General features: G+C 38.9%; 2 protein-coding genes across 2 annotated transcripts in view; one reads left to right on the top strand and one right to left on the bottom strand.

The window, feature by feature from the left end:
- The window catches only part of NUP210 (nucleoporin 210), a 61011-nt gene extending 53825 nt beyond the window's left edge, over positions 1 to 7186 (bottom strand). The window contains exon 1 of the mRNA XM_031608699.2: positions 6892 to 7186. Within this exon, the coding sequence (XP_031464559.2) occupies positions 6892 to 7046 (155 nt within the window). The 5' untranslated portion in view covers positions 7047 to 7186. The remainder of the gene's footprint in view (positions 1 to 6891) is intronic.
- Positions 6727 to 25757, top strand: part of HDAC11 (histone deacetylase 11) — an 80081-nt gene continuing 61050 nt past the window's right edge. The window contains exons 1-2 of the mRNA XM_090148121.1: positions 6727 to 6896; positions 7528 to 7670. The gene's annotated coding sequence lies outside the window, so the exon portion shown is untranslated. The remainder of the gene's footprint in view (positions 6897 to 7527; positions 7671 to 25757) is intronic.

The raw sequence follows: 25757 nt of genomic DNA on the forward strand, positions 1-25757 counted from the left end.
TGTTGACTAACAACGTACCCATTTCATAAAATATCTCAATACACTCAGCTTTCTAAGTGATACCAGTCACAGTCTGGGCAAACACCGACCGCGTGGCCTGGAAGCACTGCAGTAAGGTCAGAAACAACAACGTATCTATTTATCCAAAAATCCATTCATCTCAAAGCAGCCAGTAAGACAGGAACATCACGTTCCTTACAGGAACTTCACAGGAAACAAAAATAACTCTGTGCCACCTCTCCGATTTGGGTCTGGATTTTATCCTGTTATACCTGTGCAGGCAGCGAGGCCCCAAAAGCCTGTCATCCAAGGTCACAAAAGCCCAGCTGGAACATTTTTAATTGCACTGATAATTGGAAGCACACAGGTTCATCAGACACTGCAAAGCATTATAATATGCTTATCTTGGGCAAGATCCATTAATTCAATGATTAATTCATAATATTGGTGTGCCTCCAGCAATGTTTTGCTTACAGAAAGACCATCTTAATGGATTTTAAAACAGTCATAACTGCTAACTTGGAATTTTCAAGTTTTATTTGTTAGAAGTGAGATACCTAAGCACTGCACACAAATATAAACATATTTTTATATTGGCTTTACACTGGTTCTAAAATAATGCTGTGTTTGTATATTACTAGCACATTTACATCTGCTATAAAGTTACTTATTTCAGAATCACCAACTCATTATTTTCCTGTTACTCTGTAGCTTTCTAAGCAAGCATGAAACAGTTTGCCAACATTTAGCAAGTTCCCTAACAAGATTAGCATTCACAACCAGGCAATCTTTTCTCCTGTAGGCTTTTTAAGCTGAGCTTGCAGATCTGACTTAATAAGCATTCAGGCAGTTTAAAATAAGCATGTACCTATGGAATTGAGTTTTATTATTTAGTTCTTCACATTGTTTAATATTCTCTGCCGTGAGAATTTTTGATTAATTGAAGATTTGGTTTTTTTACAGTCTGAAATTGATTGTTTACAACACAACAGGGGTTTCTCTGTATTTGTTCTTTTAATATATCATTAAGTATTTTAGTACATAACAACTACAGTTAGCACTAATAATAGCATTATAGAACTAAACTGAATTACGGAATTTCACATTAGATTTTCACATTAGAAAAAGGAACAAAGAAGTAGTTTGAGTTAAATTTTAGCTGTAAACTTGGATAAACTCTACAGTTATAAAGAAAATTCTAAGCTTTTACGGCTGGATATGGGCTAATTCTTAGTTGACACTACATTTTTGATTTTTTTACTGACAGGATGCCTGCTTATCTGAGGCAATTACCTGAACTGGGTAGGTGACCTAGGGCCTACTGAGATTAACATCATAAAACAATTTGCATAATGTCTGTTTTGTTTGTTTGCTTGTTCTTTTAAACACCAAAACCACAAAATATTTGATGATCCCTCTGTATCATTTGTCAACATCAAAAAAACACACTCTGTTTTCAGATATGTCTGAGCCAGGGTCAAGCACGGAAAGGATAAGGCAGAATCAAATAGGCTATATAATATAGTGGCATTACTCTGCTGCAAGACACAAAGGGCTGGCTCTTGTGTCCTAGACAGACAAGAAACTTCTACTTTAAAATGACACCAAAGAGTGCAAATTATATTACCTTCCACTTACAGCAGGTCTTCAGCAGCACGACAGTGTGTGATATATATTGAAAGCTAGGCTTGTCAGAGGTCAAAATTAGATCCTGAGAAGCATGTCTGGCACTAGTTCTCAATCTCAGACTCCAGGAGAAAGAGAGAAGCAAGGGGGGGAACTAGAAAGAAGGATGAGGTGGAGGTGAAAAAGAGCTAAGAGAAGTGCCAATATTTATTTCCCCATGAATAAAATCTTACTTATTGCCAATGTGACATATGACAAATTTGCAATAATGACAGCCAGCCCTCTCGCTCATTTCCATTTCATTCATAAGCTTTTCTCCCTTGGACACAGAACTGAGTGGCAAGATCACACCTACAGATCTATCCGGCTCTATTTCTGTATTTTTATTTACTGTTCTGTGATATCACATATGAATACTGCAAGGATTATATTTAACCTTCTTATCAGCTGGTTTAAAGATAAGGCAAACATAATTTCCCTACATCCAGGAAAACACTACTGATTTATATTGCTTCCACATATTACATTGCTTTGTCAGCTCTTCGACTAAATGCAACTGATTAAATGAGCAAAAATCCACCTTTGCAGAGATGTACCATAACCGAATTGACTATTTCAGAATATTCAGGTACGTAGGCAGATGCACAACCAGAGAAAGCAGACAGTGAAGGTTTTAAGGAGTTTCATAGGACTAGACTGACCAATGCAGTAGCTGCCTTACTTCTGCTCGTTTTGTATGCCAGCAGCGTTAGCCCACTCTAGAGGCTAACGCTGCTGGCATACAAAAAAGAACATGAGGCAGAATAGCATACAGGCAACTGTGGTTATATGATAAAAATTATATTCCTAGAGAACTGAGGATATGGGAACTGATCCCACACCAAAAAAAAAAAAAAAAAAAAGAAAGAAAGAAAAAGAAAAAAAAAAGAAAAGAAAAAGCACAGGAAATCTGGTAGAGTCACCTCAAATCTTAAGGATTTGCAACTATCCAGTGGGAGATTATCTCTACTGCTCACTCAGTGCTCTCATAGGATGTTTTGCAATGCACTGGGAAAACAAAAAGCAGCAAGAAATCCTCCATCCAGTTCTGCTTTAAAGGCGAATGGAAACATTACATGCCACAAAATGAGCCAAGAATGAAGCTTTCACTCATGAGATTTATAAAGTGATTGGTTGACGTGACATTAACTTCAAAGGAGGCCAAGTTAAGCCAGTAGTGATTATTTTCACAACCCAACACAGCCCAGCTGACTTGCATACTTTGTCAAATCAACAGGTGGCCCAAAGCATTTTACTGCAAATGCTTATCTTTGTGTCTTGCCTGCAGGAGGGGAAACAGCATGCTGCACTGTCCCCCTGCTAGTCAGCTCGGTGTTACTGAACTGCAAACATGCAACTAAAAGAACGCAACAAGTAAAGGTTTCGCTACATGCGTTTTTCTGATATTAGCTTAACCTGATTTCAAAATAGAAAATAAAGTGAAAAATGGTAGTTTCATTCCGAAACAGACTTTGCATTCTGCATTATTTCAGACTATCCAGCCTATGAAAACTTGTCATATGTAGACACTCTTCAAGCTTAGATGATCCACACCAAAGAGAGCAAAACTCTTAGAACGATTCATAGATGTCCAGCAATGACAGCTGCCAAACTAACAAGCAACATGAATGCCTGCTCTCCCTGTCCTCCTTTCTGGGCAGGACGTGCTTCGATTTAGAAAAAGCTTCCCCAGGAGTAAACCTGCACTGCAGGTTAACACATATGCTAAGAGAAAAAGCACAACTACTTCTTGTATCTCTCCAGCTCTGACAGAACTACTACACCAGGCACTCATGCCACCCACTCTGGTTTCAAACCACCATAACACCGATGGTGAAGAGCCACAGCAGCACAGCCTGCCCCTTTACCCAACCTCAGGCTGATCCTGAGCTGCTTCTACATCCACAGGAGCTCCCACGGAGCTGAGAAAGCACCCACTAAAGTGTGGTCACCTCCCAGAGGAGAGAGAGTGCTTTGCCACCCTCTATCATGGCCCTGCCAAGGAGAAATGCAGTGCAGGTGGAAACCAAAGGAAGGGGTAAGAACAGCAGGTAGTAACAATCACTACATAACAAGTATTTTTATAGCAAGGGAAGTGACAATCAGCGTCTCACACTAGAATTTCTCAGTTAGAAACTAAGACAAGGCTTTTGTAGACTCCCGCTAACACAGGTATCCAGGAAACAACAGCAGCGATGAAAAAGCTGAATATCTTTAAATAGTCAGCAGCAAAACAAGGTTACAGACTTGGTCAGCAACCCTGCTGTGTTATTACAGAACACTGCAAGACATCAGATATATCTCATGGAGTGATAAGACAAATTTACAAACCAATAACAGAAATGCAAGATAAGGAGTCAGAGAACGAGCTTTGCCAGCCATCTATTGCAACACCAGCGCTGCACATAGGCTTTGGTTTCTCAGAAAGCACCATCCATAACAGCCCAAACAGCACCGAGCCACTGCATCTCAGCCAGCACTCTGCCACGAGGGCAGCAGCTTCAATTCCGCCACCACCAGCCTCAGCAGCACATACAAAACCTTTCAAGAGAAATCAGCTCACCATCATTACAATGGCAACACGCATTACACAGCCACTATCATCTTTGCATAGCTGTAACCTTTCCATAAGGAAACTGACCATAGCGATCTAAATTTAATCAGCTATATTTCTCAAAGCTAACTTCAGAAGCTCAACTTTCCACTGACTCTTACCATAAGCCTCAATTCTAAAGACATGAAATAATACTGTTAAAAACATGTCAACACATCTAGATGCTACACATAACTTCTGTTAGAAATACCCTGCCATGCTGTATACCTTCAGGGAAAATGTTTTTGCTTTCCATTCTCTCCAGCTGTTATTATGTTGAGGCAGATTTCAAGGGAAGAATCCTGCTTCTCAATGCTTTCAATCTGCCAGGTGTAACTTCAGGATTAAGGTAATTAAAAGATAAATAAAAATGTGGTTTAAGTGCTGAATATATCCACACAGACTGTGTTATCCCAGAAAATAGTACTATGCACAAAACTTACATGTAGGAAAACCGTGTGCTTGAAAATAAAGCTTTAAAAAAAGAAAAAAAAAAAAAGGAAGAAAAAGAAAATAAGAACATATAGGCAACCCAAAGACCTGAAAGCACAAGCATCTTAAAAAAAAAATATCAAAAAACATCTGAGAAATTTTCAGCATCACAGTGATCATTTTGGTCATTTTGGAAACCTCCTGCTTTCGGAGGTAAACATGGAAAGATAAGCTCCAAAGGGAAACTAGAAGAAATTAAGTCACAACATGTCAGAGACAAGAAATTGGGCATGGACCCTGGATGCTCGGCATGACTAACGCTGCGCTTCAAATACTCAAAGGACAACTCTGGAAGACAGATGCTGATAACATGAGAGCAGCTTTCATATGCTACTTCCCACCCTGCAATCACCTGCATTACACAACCTCTGTTCCTTCCTTCCTCAGACACACCAACAGCCCCAAACATATAATTTCTGCTTTTACACACGGAAATGTAACCCTTATTTTACAGATACGGTCACTACTTCTGAGCTCATTATATTTGGCACTTCCAAACTTCTGCAGCTTAATGGCCTCTCTCCGTTAGCAGCTACTACCAACAGCCTTTTCGTAAAGTACAGGAAACTTGTCAGCAAGTCAATATAGACTTTCTCCTACAGTCTGTATTTCTTTCTAATACCCTACAGCTCAAGGCCCGCAAGGGCAAGGATGCAGAAAGAGAGATGCAGATGCAGTCTAGCAAACACACTCAGAGCATGACAAGCGTTACTGCTTCTGCTCAGTCCCACACACACAGCTACTGCTTCCTTCTGATGGTTTTGCAAGCACACGTTGAGTTTTACCACCCACATCCTGCCAGTCCCTGCAAAGCAGAAGTGAGCAAAAACACATCTACAACGCCAGTACAGAAAGTGATGGCATCCTGTATGAAGCTGGTATAGGTTCCTTAATTCTCAATCAGAATTCACCTCTAAAGACATACAGAGGGAGAGGATGGAAACTGCTTAAGCCAGCGTGCACAAGGTACGTGTCTCATGGCAAACTACCAGCATAATGTGCTCTGTAATGACTACGGATCACCCTCATTTGATGTCTCCCTACTTGACCAAGAATGGCATTTCTCTGGAGTACAGCCTTACCCTCCATCTGTAGACCTTAGTGTGATACACAGACACCCACATACTTCTGACAGTGTCTGGCACGTGCAGGAAGGGCAGCAGCCAGCCCAGCATCAGCCAGCTGGTCACTGGACAACAGGGAAGGCTGCCCACACCTCCCAGACTTTACTAGTGCTTAGATGAGTTTGTTCCTACCTTTCTAGAATGTACTTCACCCCCCCCCCGCAGCAAAGCCTTTACGGACTCAGTTACCTCCAAAGACTACAGAAAGGAAAATCCCTGCACTTTGCCACTAAAGCAGCCCACGTAAGTAAATCACATCACCACAGCTGGCTCTAGCTTGCTTCTGGCCAAGTTTGGATGCTCCAATCCGTGGAGTAACACCTGAGTTACCACAGAGCTAGGGCACAGAACTGCTCAGGGATGGGAAGGGTGGTAACACAAATAAACTGATACAGTGAAAACAGACCTAAAACAATGTGCTTCAGTAACTGCCAGCTACCAAATAACAGCTGACAGCTGCCAGCACCTGTCTGGCCTCATCCTCAACATATCCTGGCTGCCACAGCTTCTTCAACAGAAACTTCTGCTCATCTAAATTATAGTTAGGCATATTAAAAAGGAGCTGATTTAACACAGAGGCCGCGACACAGTTTCTAAATCTGCGACAGCTATTTGTCGTTCAGTCCCACGTTCGCCTTGGTAACCAAACCCCGACCCGCCGTTACTCAGCGAGGAAGGGGCATTGCTACAGTGCTGAGGAGCGCGCAGCCCGGCGGCGCGCCCACACCTGCGCTGCTGCGCGGCGAGCGTGAGCGGCACAAGGCTGCAGCGCGAGGACACGTGTGGGAGCAGGGCGGGAACGGCCTTTCCCCTCGGGGATTCCGCACGGGGAGCGGGCGGGGCGCCGAAGCGACGTGAGCCCGCGTGGCGGCCGGCCTGGCGGCGCGGCTCCCGCTGCGGCACGGCGCGGTGCCCGGAGGTCGGGGCTCGTGCTCCCCCCGGGCGGACGGAGGGAGGGAGCGCCGCAGGTGCAGCCGGGAGAAGCGGCGGACAAAGAGCGGCGGCACCTGCACTCACCATCGGTAGCAGCCTTCGCTGGCCTCCAGCGTGAAGTTGACGCGGGTGCCGCGGGTGAAGGGCAGCAGCACTTTGGGGATGTTGAGCTTGGAGGAGGCGGCGAGGCGGTGGAGAAGGAGCAGCAGGAGCAGCGCCCGGGGCGCGGGGGGAGCCATGCTCCGCCACGGGGAGCGCCGCCGCTGGGGGCGGGAAAGGGCGGCAGTGCGCTGCGGGCGGAGGGACGTCAGCGGCGGGGCAGGGCGGGACGGCGCCCCGGGGGGGCGGAGGGGTGAAGGGAGGAGAGGGACGGGCCTGACCTGCCCTGCCGCTCTGCCGCCCTGGCGTGGTTGAGGTCGATAAGAGTCTCGTTGAGCGCCCGAGGCGTGGAGGCGTGCTGCAATTTGGTTATGATAGACTTTACCGATTAAAAACGCAACCTGAATCCTCCCCCCAGTTCAAAAACACCGCTGAGGCGGTGCGTGTCACCTCTCAACTTTTGCATTATGTATCGCTATGCGTTATGCTGTCACCGTGCTGCTTGTGCTACTTACAGCATCACCAACAGCTAGGCTAAACAGTGCTTTTGTAATAAAAGCCATCTCCTTTCTATATAGTTCAAGTAGAAAGACTTATTTTCCTGTACTCTTCGTGCCATAGGTGAAGAAGTGGTCTGTGGACCAAAGTGCAGAAAGAGGTTAAGGAAACCAGAAAGGGATCTCTGTGGGACGTGAACTCTGCAAGCCAGGTGAATGCAGTGGTGATTGTGGTGAGAGCAGCTTGGAGCCCCTCCAAGGAGCACAGTAAGTAGGTGGATTTCGTCAGCTGGCCTTATGCTGGCTTGACCTTTTCCTGTAGCGCTCAGAAGTGTGGTAGGACAGCATGGGAAGAAGAAAAGGGAGTGAAGACTTAACCAGCACTGATAGATCTGTAATTATTTAAGTATTCAGAGCCTGAAATGGAATCCAAGAAGCACACGTTTCAATAAAGCGTTTTTTTCCCTGTTTTTTTTTTTTTTGTAAATACCTTGCAAAACGTATGCTTTACCTGAAGGTACTTATTGGACTTCATAGTGGAGAACAGTATTGTAGTGCTCATTTCACTTCGTTGCAGGTATTTTTTGCTGAAAACTTAAAATGAATGGATGATGCACGTAGGAATAACCGTGGTTCCATATGATGGAATTTCTGTGTTTATTAATTTGATTTTTTAGAAGTTTGGACACACCTTAAAGTACTCTGAAAAAAACATTGTATTTTCTAAGTCAAAGGCCAGACTGATATTGCAGTCATACCTTGTTGACAGTGTTCACTCATGTATAATTATTTTGCCGTATGTTTAACAGTATGATCTCTTTACCATTCAGTACATGAGAAAAGTCAAACTCCTTGAATTAATCACTTCTATCTTGAATGAAGTTGGTTAGATATTCAGTGAGAAAAATGGCACAAAGAAGGGAAGAATCATTTTGATTCTGAAGTATTTGAATTCTGTTTAGAGAGTTTGGATGCCATCCACGGACGTAGCTGATATATTGCCCACTTACAATTTACAGTATCAAGTTCACTGGTTCTCATCTATTCTAAGCAAGTAAGTTTACACAGGACTTCTTATTTACCTAGAAGTATACTTTTTTTCCAGTATATATTCAACTATAGTGTGTTAGTTATCAGACTATTCCCTGTTCTGTCCTAGGGAGATGTGTTGTGCTGGACAGTTCACTGCAGCTTCTGTTTGTATATTGCTCATTTTCTGAATGCACATAATGAAATGGTATGGCTTTAGAGAGGGGCTGAACTTCACAGCTGCAATGTAAGTCACTGGGAACTGGGCCCAGAAATATTTACAGTATTAAAGGTTCTGGCAAATCAAGACACTGCACGCTACACTGCTCCCCAAAAAAACTCACACTTTGTGTACTCTGTCACAGAGTTTGTAACCTTCTTTCATAGATGTGTTCTGGAGAAAAGTTCAGAAAGACTAGAATATTAGGGAAGGATGGGATGAAATAGCCCATGATCAAATCAATACCTTACGTTTACAGTCAATTCCAATGTAATTACAGCAGAGTGGCCAAGGAGTAGATAGCAAGTACTTTGCTTTGAATGAGGTGAGAAAAAAGTGCTTCCTAGCTGTTAAAAATTGGTTTTGCAATCTGAGTGTATCTTAATATGCAGTACCTGATGAGTAACTATTCTATATTATTGGAAGATTAATGTTCTCGTATAGTTAGACCTGGGTGACTTAAAATATTTCATAAGCAACATCAACGTGAGCTTAAGACCTGAAGCAATTAAATATCTGACATAAGTGCATACTCGGAAGCTTTCAAAACAATTGTAAGAAGTGCATTATGGAGGAGACATTGATGAGCAACTCTGCAATTTCCATTAGACAGTAAAATTATGAAGCAAGTATTCTACTTACTTAAATTGAAAGTATGCATTGTGGCATTGCATTAACATTAGAGACTCTTTTGGAAAAGAATAGGTTAGGAGGAAGACTTGCTGCACGCTCTGAGAAGTTACTAAACTGGTTGGCAGTATAACTGCTGCTGGGCTTGGATTTCTTTTTCTGTGCTAGTATGGGACTAGTATGGCGTCAGCACACCTTTCTCAGGCTGAAATGGCAGTACAAAGAGTGTAGAAATATTTTCATGTGGAATGGTGGTTAGCTGGCACATTAGACAATAGGAACAGGAAAGATGTTTTTGTAAAGTGAGATGTTTATACACTGATATGCATGTAAAAGTAAGCCTGATGAGGAGCAAAAATGGAAATGTTTTTGGTCACAAAGAATACGATTATTGAATGATAATGGAGAGTACTTTAATGAGCTGTTTAGCTGTGAAAAGGATAAAGGCAAACAATAAAAGGTTATTCTTCAAGCAGCTGAGACTGAGTGTAAGAACTGTGTTTTAAGAGGCAATCAAAATCCAGAGTAAATAACAAAACACCAGGTGCTGATGCAGCTTTTTCACTTGTCCTCTCATAGAATTGCCTCAGCTCTTTCCCTGCCTCAGATCTCGAGGATATACAATACGTGTCCTGTTTTAGCAGTACAACTGCTTGAAAGGCTTGTGTTCAGGAGGGTTGAACCAACTTGATATGGATACTAAGCATGTATCTGTATGCGTTCCTGGATTGAGGCCTGAGTATCTGGCAAATTCTGATCAAAGAAAACATCAGCTTCAGAAGAAAAAGCTTACTTAAAAAAAAAAAAAAAAAAAAAAAAAAAAAAAAACAGAAACAACAACAAAAAAATTGCCAAAAACACCTGCCTTTATTTTCAGGCATTTCATATTTTAAAATGTCTGAATAATTTTAAATCTTCCAAAGTAGTTCTAAACAAAATACCAAGCGTGAACAAGTGCAACTCAAAAGGTTAAATTCTAGTCAAGTAACATCATGAGGTCTGGAAGATTCTTTTAAAGTACACTTGTTTAAGCTTAGCATTATTGATAGAGCAGTTTCAACCATATCCTACATGGATATGTCTATATGTGTTAACAATATAGGGCTCTGTGTTGTATGAGCAGATAAATGCATTGTACACAGTCTAATTGTATGGACATTTCAAATAAATTAAAGTCTGAAGAAAGGTAACCAAGTAATTGTAATTGCAGTATGTTTAATGCAATTAAACTGTTCTTTTAAGGATGTGGATTCTGTGGTTGAGAATCCAAGAAAGACACACCAAGCTGAGTAGAAAATGAAAAGAGCAGGTTAATAGAGTTGGAAAAAAAAAGTGGGCTGTTAGTAGTACATTTGTGTGACAATATCAGAGATATCAGAACGTTTTTTTTCTAGTGTTCTTTATTTAAGGAGAGTAAAATTATATCCTGCAAAATAGCTGGAAAAAATGGTCAATTTCCTTCCTTCTTATCAGGCCACATCTGATAACACTTGAGCTGCCCTCACTGTGTCTATTTTACTCATCTATGCTCTCAAAGTACAGTGCTTTATGTGTATTTCCTGGCTGACTATTTCTATAGCTTTCATTGCTTTGCTTTCTTCCTGCTTAGTTTGCTGTTTGGTTCCATCCTCACATCTGCAGAGCTCTGTAAAACATCTCCATCAAAGAAGTACAGTCATGGAAATAAAGTAGTCCCATACATGAAAATGTACTTTAACAGTCAAGAGAAGAAAAGTAGATTGTAACAGGCATCCCTTCTTACTATGACAGGGGTGGAAGGAGTTAGTAGTTTGCAGATCATTGTATTTGAGTGTTTGGTTATAAGCATTCATTATTTCAGAATTATATGAAAGGTCTTATCAACTTGCAGACATACACAGCTGCTCAGCCTGACTGGCAGAACTCACTGAATATGCATCCATCCTGCTGTCAGAGGTGCGTGGCTCAGGTATCTGCCTCTGTTAGGTCTCTGATCTGCTGCTACAGAGACTGAATTGCCAGAGAGTGCATTACATTCCATTACTTTAAAATAGATATCATAGACACAGTATATAAAACAACATTCATTTTTCAATTATTTCTTTATTGCTTTCTCTACTAGTAGAGTTATCATGTTCAATTTACTGTATTAGCCTTTTTGTGCCTTCGTACGCATATTGAAGGTTTTATGAGAACACTCTCAGCCTTACAACTATTCTCAACAAAACTAATGATGGATTTATAACAACTGTAAAACTGAATACTTTCGTTATTCCTGCCAGTATTCTCTTTCCAAGCTGCATCATGAGAAGATGTTTGGCCAAAGGAAGGCATAAATTCAGGAAATTACTAAAATCAAGGCAGCCAGTTAATGGTAATAAGGAAAGAGTGTTAAATTACAGCAAAGTTGATTTCTTTCAAATTATTTGAAAGGGACCACTTTTATTCAGAAACATCAGTTAAATCAGAGCCATATCTGTCATTTGTTGCTTTATCTAGTCTGCCCTGGCTGCCATGGATAGTTTTTAAATGTGTACCAGGTAAGTGTGATAGAGTCACAGAAGAGAAATGTAGCTCTTTATATATCTCTGTTCCTATTGTATAAAGCCATTTGATATGCAGGACTTTCCCAGATAGTATAAAACACCAAGAGCTTACTCAATTATTCAGGATGTGTCTGATAACACTGAGGTTATGAAACAGTAACATCAGATAAAAATAAACGTTTTTAACATCAGAGTTTATCTACCTTTCTAATGTAAATTTATGGTTATTAAAGAAGCCTATTTATAGCTCTTTTCAAAGTGTTACATAATAGTGTTTTTTCCATGTGCCTTTATGCAGAGACTGAAATCATATTAATGAGCTATTCACTGAACAACTGAATGAATGCATGAGTGATGAGAATTCACAAGAAATAGAAGAGTAACAAACAAGCAAAAATCCCAACCTTTGTTTCCCCTTAAATACATCAGGGAAATTTAGGAAATCACAGAAGTCTTAAATCTTGAAAATAATTAGTCAAATATATAAATAGGCTTATGAATATGTTTAATGACTTAGGTAATGACAATAAGAAAATGAATTATGATCTTTTCAAGGTTACTTGATTTCATATTATGGTATGTACACCTCAGAAATGTTAAATGGGCAATCAAGTACAATAGTTCTACGTCTTTTTAAATGTTAACACTGTTCCAAATTGTTTTCTTCTCTTCTATGCTTTAAACACCAACATGGGACAATTTATTATGCTCCAGCATCTCTTTGATCTTCCAGCAGAAGTACTTTGACCAGAAGTCTTTTGCTTATGCTAGCGCTGGTAATGATTGTGTTATCCAAATGCCTCTTGAACACTAACATGCATAGGGACGCAAAAACTCCTCTGGGAAGCCTAAAGCAGTGTTTGACCAGCCTTACAGTGATGACATTTTTTCTTTTGTCCAGCTTGACAGCCTCTACTCACCTAGGACATGCCTTCCAGCCCTTTCATCACCTTTGTCGCCCTCTTCTCAATGTATTCATGTATCTTAAAATCCTTTCTATATTGTGGACCCACAACTGCACACAATGTTCAAAGTGAGGCCATACCTCTAGAGAGCTTTGTACCTACCTATTCAGCAAGATACTTTCATGTATTTTTCCATGCATGCTTGCAGTACATAACATGCATTTCAAATGTAAAATTAGAATTTACTTTTCCACTCTAAGATCAGGGACTCTTGCTGACCTTGAAGAAACATAGCACAATTTCTGTTATTTCAATAATGAGTTCTTTCAAAGAAGATTTAACTCACTGCAGTGGAATGATAGTAGAAAACCCAGGAGGAGCTGCAATATACACCAGAATACAATATGTTATGTGTGCATTAAAATCTGTACGGATCTAAGTATGAAATCTGACTGCACCATCTTGTTCAAATTAGCTCTAAAATCTACAGATTGTTCTTCCTGAATCTATGATTGTATGATCCTTTCATATACCCAAGTAAATTCTGGGGTTGCAAGGATATTTCTGTTGAAGTACTTTTAATGATTTTGCAGGTGAAAAATGCTTGAGGTATTACTGATTTCTTAATGATTCTTCAAACAGCAAGTGAAGGAGTTATGCAGAGATCAGGTGATTTTATTTATTAAGGTATATCCAGCTTCTTTAAGTCTGGACAATAGCTCTTAGAGATGCATAAAGCTCTGTGTGCAGTGGCCTCTTTTTTCACAAGTCTAATAACATTCAGTAGCAATTGTAGGTGCTTGTACTTGTTGAAGTTGTTTTCATGTTTGTTTTTTTCCCCCCCCTCTTCTTCAGGTTAGGGATGAAGCTGAACTCATCCTGATTTCCATTGCAGCACCATTCTTCTGTGGAGAATTTAATTCATTAGGCTGTCAGTTTTCAATTCAGTAGGAGGTTAATATTAGTATGTCCCAAGGATCTGTGTTATAGATAGTACTTAATGTATTCATTAATTATCTGGAAAGGCAGAAATGAAGGGTAGAAGAAAAAATGAGGTCAGCAGGATTTGCAGATGACAAAATTATTTAGCGTAAGTCTTTATAAGAGGAGGCTGTGAGGAACTTCATGGAAACAGAAGTAGACAAATTGGCAGCATAATGCTTGATGACAGTCAGACATTGACAAATGTAGCCTAGTGCACATAAGAATGAAAATTCTGAACTGCTTGTTTGCATGGTCCTGTTCTAACTTATCAGTAATTCTAAAAGGCAAAAGGAACATCCAGCACAGTATAGAAATCCTTCTCAGTGCTCAGTAGCAGTCAAAATCTCCATAAGATAATGTGATGCAGAAAGAAAAAAAAACGCATAAAACTGATACAACATGATAGAAAAATATTAGTTCCAGTTCAAAGTAAAAATTCAAAATACACTAGGGTCATTCCATCTCTTAAGATGAGACATTTCTGAATAATTTGCAAGTCCGTCTTCAAGTCTGTTTTCTTTCCAATGCAAGAAGTTGGAAGCCCTTCATTATTATAACACATGCTGGGTACAGTTGGAATCTGAAGAGAGTTTCTCTTCCTTTGCTTTTGTTTAATAAAGCTCAGTGCCGTTTAGTGATATTCTCTTGAACAGATTTCTGTTGCTCTATGAAGAAAAGATCTGATGTCTACAAGATTTCATCAGTCCACTTTTATTGTTATGCGATTACCCTGCGCACATCAGCATCATTCTTCATTTTATTTCTCCTAACTAGCTGGCATCTTGGTGATGCTGTTTTTTAAGTTCTCTATAAACGTTCTCTCTTGGGACCCCAATGACACATTTGTTTTCTCCTTTTTCCCCCCAACTTGCTTTTTTATTGGCTTTGATTCCGTTTGAGGAAGTTTTCACTATCTCAGCTTAGCACTTTGGATAACAAGTGTGTCAATAAGGGGATAAAGAGACAGTTACATATGAGTTTATTATCATTAGACATGCTAAGGTTAGGGACAAGGTTAGTTATGATATAAGCAACAGTAATTCTACAAGACTAGATGCTTTTGTTGAACTGTGCTCCAGAGTGAAATTAAAGTATTTTGGAACACTTGTTCTTGCTTCTCTCTTGTAAAAAAAAAAAAAAAAAAAAAAAAAAAAGTGGATGAACTTGGCTGAAAAAGACAAATAATAACTAATCTTACCACTGTCGTGTTCTACTTAAATTGTAAAATCCTTTAAGCGTCCCAGCTAAGAGCCCCAGAATTGCCATGCTGTTTTAAACTCTGTAGTTTGTAGTTAGTGTCTGTGAATTGTTCTCTCCATATTTTTATGCAGCACTGTTCTAAATTAGTTACAAGAATGGAGAATTTAGCTTTTATGTTTGTCAAATGAGGTTACTGATAGATTCCCAGTAGTATGTTGTATGAAGGCCTAGATTTTTGGCGATACCTAAGCTGATGAAAAGATTATTTTTCATAAATTTTCATTTCACAAAGATGATGCCCAATGAGGTTGTGGATGCCCCATCCCTGCAGGCATTCAAGGCCAGGCTGGATGTGGCTCTGGGCAGCCTGGTCTGCTGGTTGGCAACCCTGCACATAGCAGGGGTTTGAAACTAGATGATCATTGTGGTCCTTTTCAACCCAGGCCATTCTAAGATTCTATGATCATCTTTGCTCATAACTAACTGTTTTAATTGGTAATATTCAGGCTCAAAGCTATTATATAAGTAAAGATTTGTTATTATTTGAATATTTGAATTGTTTGGTTCTAACTAATTAATAGGACAGGATAGCAGAAAAAGGTACTAAATTATTCACTAACATTTGGCTAAATTGGAATGAAATGACCTTTCCAAATTGAAAAGCACTTGGTAAAAAGCAAAGAAGATTTTTCTGTATAAATAATGGACTTTTTTTTTTTAAATTTAGAATTCAAATAAGTAAATAAATAATGCTGTACTTGCGTAGCTCTGTAAAACTGTGCACTTTATTTTACTGAGTTCTGAATACATTTGACCCTCAAGGAATTTCCCTTCAGATCTGATCTTGCATCTGCTTAGTTGTAGGGATTGTAATGCAAATCTACTGAGAAAAATTACACTGAAAGCCCCATAACCATTTTTTCCTTCCAATTTATGTCTGAGTTTCATCTTGCAATGAACTAAGGAGATTAGTTATGCTGCAGAACTATGTGCATGTGCAAGTACTATATTTGCAAAAAATAACATACGCTTCATAATTCAAATATTAAGCAATATCTCAGTCTCTTAATTGTGCCCTTTTCTTAATCCTATATCTTCTTGTAAAGGACATAATTTAATTAAAAGCAACTAAATAGAGCTCAAAATATTCCTTCAGTGCAATAACCATCTGTAACGGAACTAAATATTTTATTGACTTCCTAAATTCTTTTTAAAAAATTGCATCATTATAATTACAGGCAATTTACCCCTCAGCAGATTTATGCACGCGCTTATTTTGTACACTGTAAGCTCTGTGAATTGTTATACTTAAATTACATATTTTGCTTTAAATTGATCCAGAGATGTGAAATAAATCTAAAAAGTGGAAATACAGTCTGGAATTCACAATTGATTGCATTTGCTATAGCAAAATGTTGGCATTTTGCATATAGTGACCTGAGTCCTGCTACAGGCTGCGCTTTGTTCCTCTGGTTTTGGGTTGATACACATTCAGTCTAAGGTTAGGGATAAAAAACAAACAAAAAGACCCCAAGTTTTTCCCCTTAAAAAGACAAGAAAGGCAAATTTTGAACCAGGTAAACCTACTTTTCTTTCAGATGGGAATGTAAAGAATTGAGAAGCAAAGCATAGGTGTTCTTAACATTTTCAGTACTTAAATGAAAAATTAGAAAATGAAGTCAGTTTTCTTTATGTGTTAGAGACTATCAGAGACAAAACATCATTCCCCAAAACAGATCTGACCCACAAACCTAGTTCATGCTAGTGACCTGAAATTATACCTGGCTATTGATTATAGCTGGTTATATATTTACATGCATTATGCATTTGAATTTATTTGCAGCTTGTTGTTCACTTTTTATCTTAGTGTTGCCCTTTGCCTAATAAAGAAGCAAATCCCCACCATACTAACTTACATCAATAATAAATTACATTAATTGCATTTTAGTTACATTTTTACAAATAGATCTCACATCATTTAATGTACAGTCAAATGGATAGATTTATTTTGCAAACAACTGAAACTTAGCTATTTGTATTATGTAAGTATTTGGGTTTTGATTAGTGAACTAACAGCTTATATATCTGATATTGAAAAGCAGAAGGTGTCCAAAGTTTTGTCTTCACATTAAGCTGTTCTTCACCCCCCGCATTCCCATCCCTCTTCCTTATTTATCTAAACAGTAGGGAAATATGATTGTCTGATAATTAACAAAGTGGGTAAACAGTTCAGTGTTCCAAGGCAGCCAACCAGGAAGTAGGGTCCTTTTCTAGAGAGGTCAAATTAGCATGTATTGTGCCAGAATTAGAAAGGGATAAACAATTCTTATCTTTGACTACATCACAAGTAGTCAATCAGCTCCTCATATGCTCCAAGAAGAGGAAAGATGAAGTGCTGTCAAACCCAAAGCATATCACACTTCAGGGATCAATGTGAGTAAATATTATGTACAATTTATTTCATACTGAGAACAACTCACAATCTTCTCTTTCTGAAGTTAGATATTCTCTAGTGAGGTTTCTAATTATCTGTAAGTTGAAAAGTCTGCCAGCTCACCTCAAGTCCAAAATGTGCTACGAGGTTTTATGCTCATCTCAGTATGCTGGCATCATGCCTGATGATTGGAGCAGTTATAGTGGAGTAAAAGCCATCAGAAAAATGCATTTGAAAACACAAAGAAGGTACCTCCTCACAGGCTTACTTGTCTTGACTGTTTAAATAAATCACATATACTGCAACTGTTCAGCTATGCTTACAGGGAAAATGGTTTCTAATCTGGATAAATTCCGCAGTGAGCAGGGAATACTGTGTTTCATGAGGAGGTTAATCTGTTCAAGGGAAAGAAGGCAGCAAGGAGTTTTGCTTTCTCCCTCCTGTTTCATTATGTGTATGTTCAAATGAACCAGTAATAGCTTGCGAGAAGACAGGCTGTTACAAAACATACAGACAAGTTCAAATACAAATATGCTAGAAATTAAAAGAACAACAACTACGCACAGAAAATGTATGAAGTACCAGAATTAGGCTGATTGTAGAAACAAATTTATGTCCTTTTTCATGTGCATAGTTTTTAATCTTAAATTACCTGTTCAAGTAGTGCTGGTGTATTGGCATAAGCCCTTCTGATGAGCTACCCCATAAAAGAGCACAGAATAGGCAAGTTTTCTATTTTGTTTTCTCCTTATTATTGAAGTTTGTACTCTGGAGCCTAATCTCTACTGCACAACTAACATATAACCTAGAGAAAAATAATTTCCTTTTCTGCCAAATCCACCTCACCTACCCAGGCCCACTGCTAGTGAACTGTCTCCCCAACATTCCTGCAAGCCAGAGGAGTTGTACTACTCATAATTATAGGAATAGTAGTATTGATGATAGTGTCAATTGCACAAATAACTCACAAGTACTACTTATTTGATATGCCTGGTTTTAAGGATGTACTGGAGAATTTCCAGCATTACTAGATTTAGATTTTGCTCTCATTAATTTTATGCATAAACAGTTCTGTAAGGGAGCCCCAGCCTCAGGCACCCTCAGAACAGCACGTTATTAGTGAACATCTATGATAAGCTTCGGTTTAAGCCATGAAGAACTCAGTTTCAGAGACAGGGCTGATACTGCTCTCACAAGGGGAAAGCCTGAAAAACAACAAACTTCACTGCATGTCTTAATTCACCATACTTGTAACAGATGTTTTTTTTTTTTTATACATATGAAATTGCGAATATCTAGCTGCTCTGCCAGGTTTGAATAAGGGATTTTCTCTCCCTTTCATAGACAAAAGATGCATGGATTTCACACAGATAAAGAATTTTAACTGAAGCAATAAAAGAGACACAGGTGACAATTGTAGCAATTGGACAGATCAACATGATGGGAAAAGGTGTTTCACTAGAAGTGTAGTGACAGAAGGATCACAAGATTCCAGGTTCACAGGGGAAAGCTTCACCAAGGAGAGATTTCCAGGAGGAGATCCTTCCCCAGTGGGGCTCAGCCCTTCAATGAGGTCTAAGAGAGGTGCAGCCAGGCTCCACCCCTTCCTGTCACACAGCTGAATTGCCTTCACCTGTGCTCCCAGGGCTGACCAGGTCCTTTCCCTGGGTGCTCAGTCAGTGATTCAGGCTGCGACTGAACCATGCAACCGTACGAAACTTACTTTTTAGTTACTCCTTTATTTTCTAAGAACAAATTAGTAATTGTTAAATTTGAGGGAGCAAGAAATCCTCTCATGAGTTTTGCTGACTAGAGAAAAGGGGACTGAGTGGGAAGAAGAAATGGAAATCTGCAGCATATAGCAGGTCAGGGAGCTGGATTGTCTCAGCCATTGTCTTGCTTTGCTTGTTCCCAGCTTTTCTAGTGGTGAAGGAAGTAAGAAAAGCTGCCGCCATCACCCCCTGCTGCTACATTTAATCACCACGTGCCACAAATCAAGATGGTATAAGCTGCAATTAATGCCATCCTAATATAAGAATGGGTGTAATCACAGTAGCTAAATGAGAAGGCTGCTAATTGCTGGTCATTGACATGCTTCAACAGATGAGCAGCCTATTAGCGTTAGAAATGAGGGAGGTTTATTACTACTATGTTATGTGATCAGCACGTCTTTGTCAAAATAACTTCCTGTGGAATAAAAGTAAGAAATGAGTTGGTCCCTACGCACTAAGAAAAATTTTGTTGGGATAGTTAAAAAACTATGGTTTTGCTTCACTTCAATTATGATAATTAGTCAGATGGCGTGGAAAACAGAAGGGAATTGTCTTTTTCTGAATTTCTCTTTGTGAACGCTATGAAGGATCCCTGACTTTGACACTTTCCCAAAAGCAAGTGTTTCTTAAACTAGGACTGGAGCAGGATGTGCTAAGTCTATATTTGTCCCCTTGATATTTCTATCATCTCTTTATATATGTGAGTAATATGTATAGATAATGTTCCTTTGCATATATGGTTTTTTTTGTTCTTTTTTTTAATTGCAATACAGCTACGAAATGCTGGGATTTCTATTTATATATTTTTATTGAGGAAAATGAATGCAGATCTTGCTCCAGCTCTGGGATTGTGAAGCAGTAGAATTTGCCCCAGCTGGATTTTGTGTGAGTTCTGGCTGACGGCTGCTCCAGCCACCCCGCAGAGCATCCCAGAATCATACCCTACATGCAGAGTTAATGCAGGTGCTCCTTTGGCTCTATAACTACTTGCTGATAGGGTTTGTCCTTGCCTCAAAGATTTCCAGCTTCCTTTAGGAGTTAAGCTGTTGCAGAGCCTTGTCTGCTTTCTCTAATTTCTGTGAACAGTATGTCCAGTTCTGGATCAATACCAGTGGAGTTCATTTTATAAAAATGTTACTTGAAGACTGAAAAAGGGAATTTAAGAATACTGTGGGAAGTCTTGTAAGGATTGTTATCAGTGTGACAGGAATGTTCTTCACCTTTTTAAAATTAAAGTGAATATCCCTACCATTCTGCCGTATATACCACTTTTGAAAAAACTTTGTGTAACAATTTAGTTCTTTCTATCAATAACCACAGTTTAGCTGGATGGTGTGATGTGGAACAATTAGCTGAGAAGCTGCTTTGCCTTATTCAGATATGCTTTACCATTCCTACATTCTTAGAATCATTGCATCATAACCACTCAGCAACTGAAACATCTGTTTTCTCCTGCCAGCCTTAATGTGTTGGACTATATTAGCTACCGATTTGTTAAAACAAGTCCTTCAAAATATTGATATTAATTTATGATGCCTAATATAGTTTGAGTCTGATTTTATGTTAATTGATCTCTAAGTTACACAGTGATATTTGAGAACAAATTAAAAAGGTTCAGTCTACTTATGGCAAGATATTCCTATCCAAACGTGTAAACTTTTCATGGTGCCTGTGGGAGACTTTATTTGAAGGCCTTTGACTCTGAAATAAAATTTCGGAATAGTTCAGAGCTAATAAAACCTTTAAAGCCTGGAAAAAGGCTAAGGTATCTAGTGGGGCTGTTGTGTACTTTTTCCTATTTCTGTAGTTCCTTTACTTTTGTTGTCTGTGCTCAAGAAGATATTGACGTTGAAATTCCTTTAAGATATCTCTTGTGGCATTACTTCATTGCAATTTATGAATTTAAAGCTAGCACAGAAGTATGAAAATATTGAAGTGGTTAATGGATTTGGAAATAGTAGGGAAAACTGTTACGTCATGGCTGAACTGATGATAAAGCACCTGGTGAAGGGGGTGGCTGGCTCAGGAAGCACAGGTGCAATTCAGGTGCTCAGAGAGCAATTCAGGTGCTTTCCACATGACTGGAAGGGGTGAACCCTTGGTCCATCCCTCCCTGGGCTCATTTAAGGGCCTGCCTCTGAAGGAAGAATGGCTCTTGGACAAAGGTTACTCCTGGAGAATAAATGTTCTATAGCCAGGGGCCCTCACGGTTGGTTGGTTGGTTGTGTCACCTTTTTCCTATGTGTGATTACTGATATTCCTTTACCTTATATTGTGAAGGACAGAAGCAGGTTTGCTGCCTCCTACGCCAAACACTAATCTTTCCAGTATGCCTTGTGTCATGATGATTGTTCTGATGATATATACCTCATGTGCTCCACTGAACTGCTTTCTTCTCTTGAGACTCCAGAATTCTCTTAATTGTTCCAGACATTAGTTGTGCTATGAGTATCAGAATATCCATGCTCCTGGTTATGTTTTATGTGCTTGGCTTTAATTTGTAAGTAAAGGACTTATTTTAATATTCTGTTTATTTTTTCAAGTGATTTCTGGACTAGGGGTTCTTCCTAGACTTTCTTCTAGCAGCAATGTTTCTCTTCTACTTACTAATATCTTTAGAGATATTCCTTAAACTGCATTTCCTTTCTTCTTCTTCTTTTTTTTTTTTTTAAATATTTGATTAAATACCAATGCATTGTTACTAGGCAATTATTATAGTAGTGGCACTGAGAAGGTGTAGCAATTGTTACTTGATTAATGAGGATTGTACATGAGGCCATCAACAACACAAAGTAGTCCTGAAATCCAAAATGTAATCTTTTCTTGGTAGAATACAGAAAACTATACTTCTAAGCATTTTGTCAATGCATGCTTTTAGCACTAGCTGACTACCAGATGCCTGAAAGTATTGCTGTTCAGAGTAATTGGAGAACTGGAAAATATGAGACAGAAATTTGTGTTTTGTTATGTTATACATTGACTAAGTATCAGTTAAGTTATCAAAGCATTTAAAAACTGGTACAGAAAAAATATCAACTAAGTGCACTTTAGTTGACCATGTTAATTATTATTCAGAGACAACAGACATTATTAACTTCATCATGTTTTTTTCCCCCTGTGTTCCTGCCCACCCTGCTAAGTAGTTTGCTGTACCTCTCAAGGGGCCTACGATTTCTTCTTTGAAAATTTTTGTTGCTTTAGGGAGTACCTCATTGTACTCAATACAGCTTTCTCCATTTTGCTACTGACTTGTCAGTGTTTACAGTGCATGAAAGTGACTTAAGCCTCAGGCTTCTTTCAGTGGTTGGTTTAAGGCTCTAAGCTGAGTCACTCCCGTGAATTTGGAAATGCAATTTAAGGACTTCTTGGGATAAATCTTTGCTGGGATTTGTATCATCTGAATTCTATTGTAATAGCCTGTGTCTCTCATCATGAAGATACGATTCTGAAGGCACGAAGTGGTGGCTAGTGGTATCATACTCTATTGTTTTAAAACCAGAGGATTTCAGTTAGATGTAATTCAGCAAGGGAGAAGGACTTGTGCTAGTAACAGCAAAGATAAGAATGTGAGAAGAATAATGGTGTCTTTAAGGAGCTTTCAGGCCTTGCATTTCCAGCTGTTCAGTACCGCAGTGAGGGAAGAGAACTGTATCAGTTTCTGCACCATAAAAAGGCCTTTTTCTGCTCTGCTGGATTATCGGAATCAATAATTCCACATTTTCTGCACACTGTGAAAGTAAATGTCTGATCTCAGTCATGTCATCACATGGCAGATCAAAGCCCTCGGGATCAAAGAGATTAAAGAAGCACAGGTTCTCAAAATTGGAAAACATTAGATGAGTTTCTCAGAAATTTTAATTAATGAATATCTATTAAAAACAAAAAAGTCCCAGTGTGAATAAATCTCCCATTTCTTTATTTCTTTTTGTTTCTTTCCAACCATTTCATCCTATTTGTAGCACATCTTTTTTTTTTTTTTTTTTATGCTACCTGTTTCAAAAGCTTAAACTCAAAATAGTTGACAGTAAATTATTTGTGATGTCTCGTATTTCTGTCTGGAGGCTGTCTTGTCCCTAAAAGAATGCTTTTTTTAAGCATTGAAGCTGAAGCACAGTCACTGAAGATTGGTACATCACTTTTTTTTTTTTTTCCCCTCAACAGAGCTCACATTGCCATGACGAGAAATGGGGGAGAGATGTTGGAGGTGGCTAAGTTGCCTTCGTGTAGAGGAGGGGTATGCCTGTATGAGTCTGGCCCTGATCAAACCTACTGGGATTATTCCATCTCTTGCATTATTACAGCTCTGAACGTTGCAGTCAGTACAGGATACTTTGTAGGAGGTTAAAATAGTAGTGTAAGGTGCAGTAATTTGCAAATGACCCAAAGGATTAATCACATGCAGATTATGGATAACTGGATCTGCAGACCCAAGTCTCATGTTATCATGGATTTGCTGTCACTTTTGTCTCTAATTTCATTGTTTTTTAATCGGGAAAAAATCCTTGTGTTTCACCATTCATCAGTATTAGTTATTTCACCAAAATGAAACATTGTAACTAAACTCAATTTTGATTTTGTGTGAGGTTGAGAAACTAATGAAGGGCTTTTGCTGTCACTTCCAAAAGGAGATCATTTGCCAATTTCCCTCATTCTCCTAAATATGCAACAAATTACATAGACAGATGTAATAAACCAACACAGTTACTGGTGGCCTGACCAGGCAATCTCTTTCCTACAGGGCACTATTCAGACACATCTTTCTCTTTGCCAAAGTAAGGCTTTGCTAGTAAGTTGGACTCCAGTACCCTGCTTCAAATGAATCTGCACAAGGGGATCCCTTCAAAGAGGCCAGTCACATCAATAGCGTGAAAAGAGTTCCTGGGAAGACCAGGGTTGTTATCTGAGGTGGCGGGGGGAAATAAAAATTAAAAAAAATTCAATCTGAAGCCACCATATAAACTATTTCCCTTTGAACTCTTCCCTTCCCAAAGGTGTTTTTTATGGATTTCAATGTGAAATGAATGATCTCCTGAATGACAAAGAGCAAACTAAACAGGCCAACCTTGAGTTAATAAGTTGCTGGTTATTTATTATAACAATGATATGTCTGTGCTTTCGAGTATGCAGCAATTAATAAACTCCCTTACCACAGGACACCACTGTTATCCATAATATTGTCAAAACCATTCAAGTACTTCTCTACAGAAGTAGAACTGAATAGAGGTAAAACTTTTCCTTTGTCTTGCAAAAATAGTGCTATCAGTCTGAAAATAACATCTATACACTGTACAAGCTGGGCTGTAATTGATTTTTCTCACATTTTAATGCATTTGGGGCCTAATTTTTGAAGGATTGAAAAATGAAATTAGAGAAGCCTGTGTGTCCATGCTGTCCGTAACTATTTTTTAGTTACATGCTTTTATTCTGGGAGATTTCAGTCATATCCTCAGAATTTCTGCTGACTTCTGTTTTGTTGCCTTGCTTTTGTAACCTGAGAACTGAAGGTTACAACTCAGGGGAACTTTTCAAGGAAATATTTTTCACTAGGAAGTATGGAATCAGCTAACCAGTACATTTTGTGAATGTAAATGAATTTAAAAGGTTCTTGTTTGATTGTGATTTTTTTTTTTTTTTTTTTAGATCAAAGCATTTGATATATGCATATTTCAAATAATTTAAAGATTGACTGACTTCTAAAATTTTACTTTGTTTTGAACATTGCAACATCAAAACAACAACAAAAAAAAGAAAATTTGAACTCCGTATCTTCCTTGAGAAACTTTGTGAGAGTGAACTGAAAATGTAATCATTTGCTAAGCTCTATTTTGTTTATTTGTTTTTCACAATGCCATAATGTTTCCTAATCTACTTGCCTTGAAAATTCTGCTGGCAGAATGCTGGATCTCCACGTATGTCCAAAATCCAAAGCAGTCACGTCTGTGTGTGTTTTGGGGCTAATTCATAAGGAAGTTTATGATAAGAATGAACAATAATATTATGCCTGGTATGACTGGTTAAAAAAAAACTGTTTAAAAAACTGCTAGTACTGTAAGTGACAGTAGCAGCACTCCTTTCATGAATGAAGTGTAACTGTTTCCACAGCTGGATGGTTCATTCTCTGGGATGAGGGCTGTGCCCATGGAGGGCTTGCAGGGTGTTGTGTCCACGGCTGCAGTTCTGCTGCTGCCAATATTGCTGCAGTATTGACAGTAACAATTGCTGAATGCTCAAATACATGCAGTAATGCAGAGAAACTATAAGGAGTATTTTCTAATTTAGAATATTTAAAATATTTTAAATCAAGTGTCCTGCACAAAAGCAGGCGTGTGTTACAGGTAGATGGCAAAAATAATCATCCTGCAGCTGGAATGAAGGGTTATTCTGACAATTCAGAGCACTTCCATTTAAAGTGCCTCCAAGAGAGTAAGCACATCTGTGCCACTGCTGCAGAAAGAAAAGGCAGCTCTTTGAGGGGCTTACTGTGGTCGCTCTGCAGGTGAGAATTGTGTAACTTGCTGGGGCACAGGAAGAAAACGAGAGCAACAAATGCCACCACGAGCCAGCACCCAGAAGGTTCTTTCATTTGATGTTTGGGTGAAAATATTAATGGTTGAGTCAACGTTCCATTTTGAGAAGTGTGGGTGTCACAGTTTAG

This window comes from Phasianus colchicus, chromosome 11, assembly GCF_987193195.1.
Source record: "Phasianus colchicus chromosome 11, bPhaCol1.hap1.1, whole genome shotgun sequence".
NCBI lineage: Eukaryota > Metazoa > Chordata > Aves > Galliformes > Phasianidae > Phasianus > Phasianus colchicus.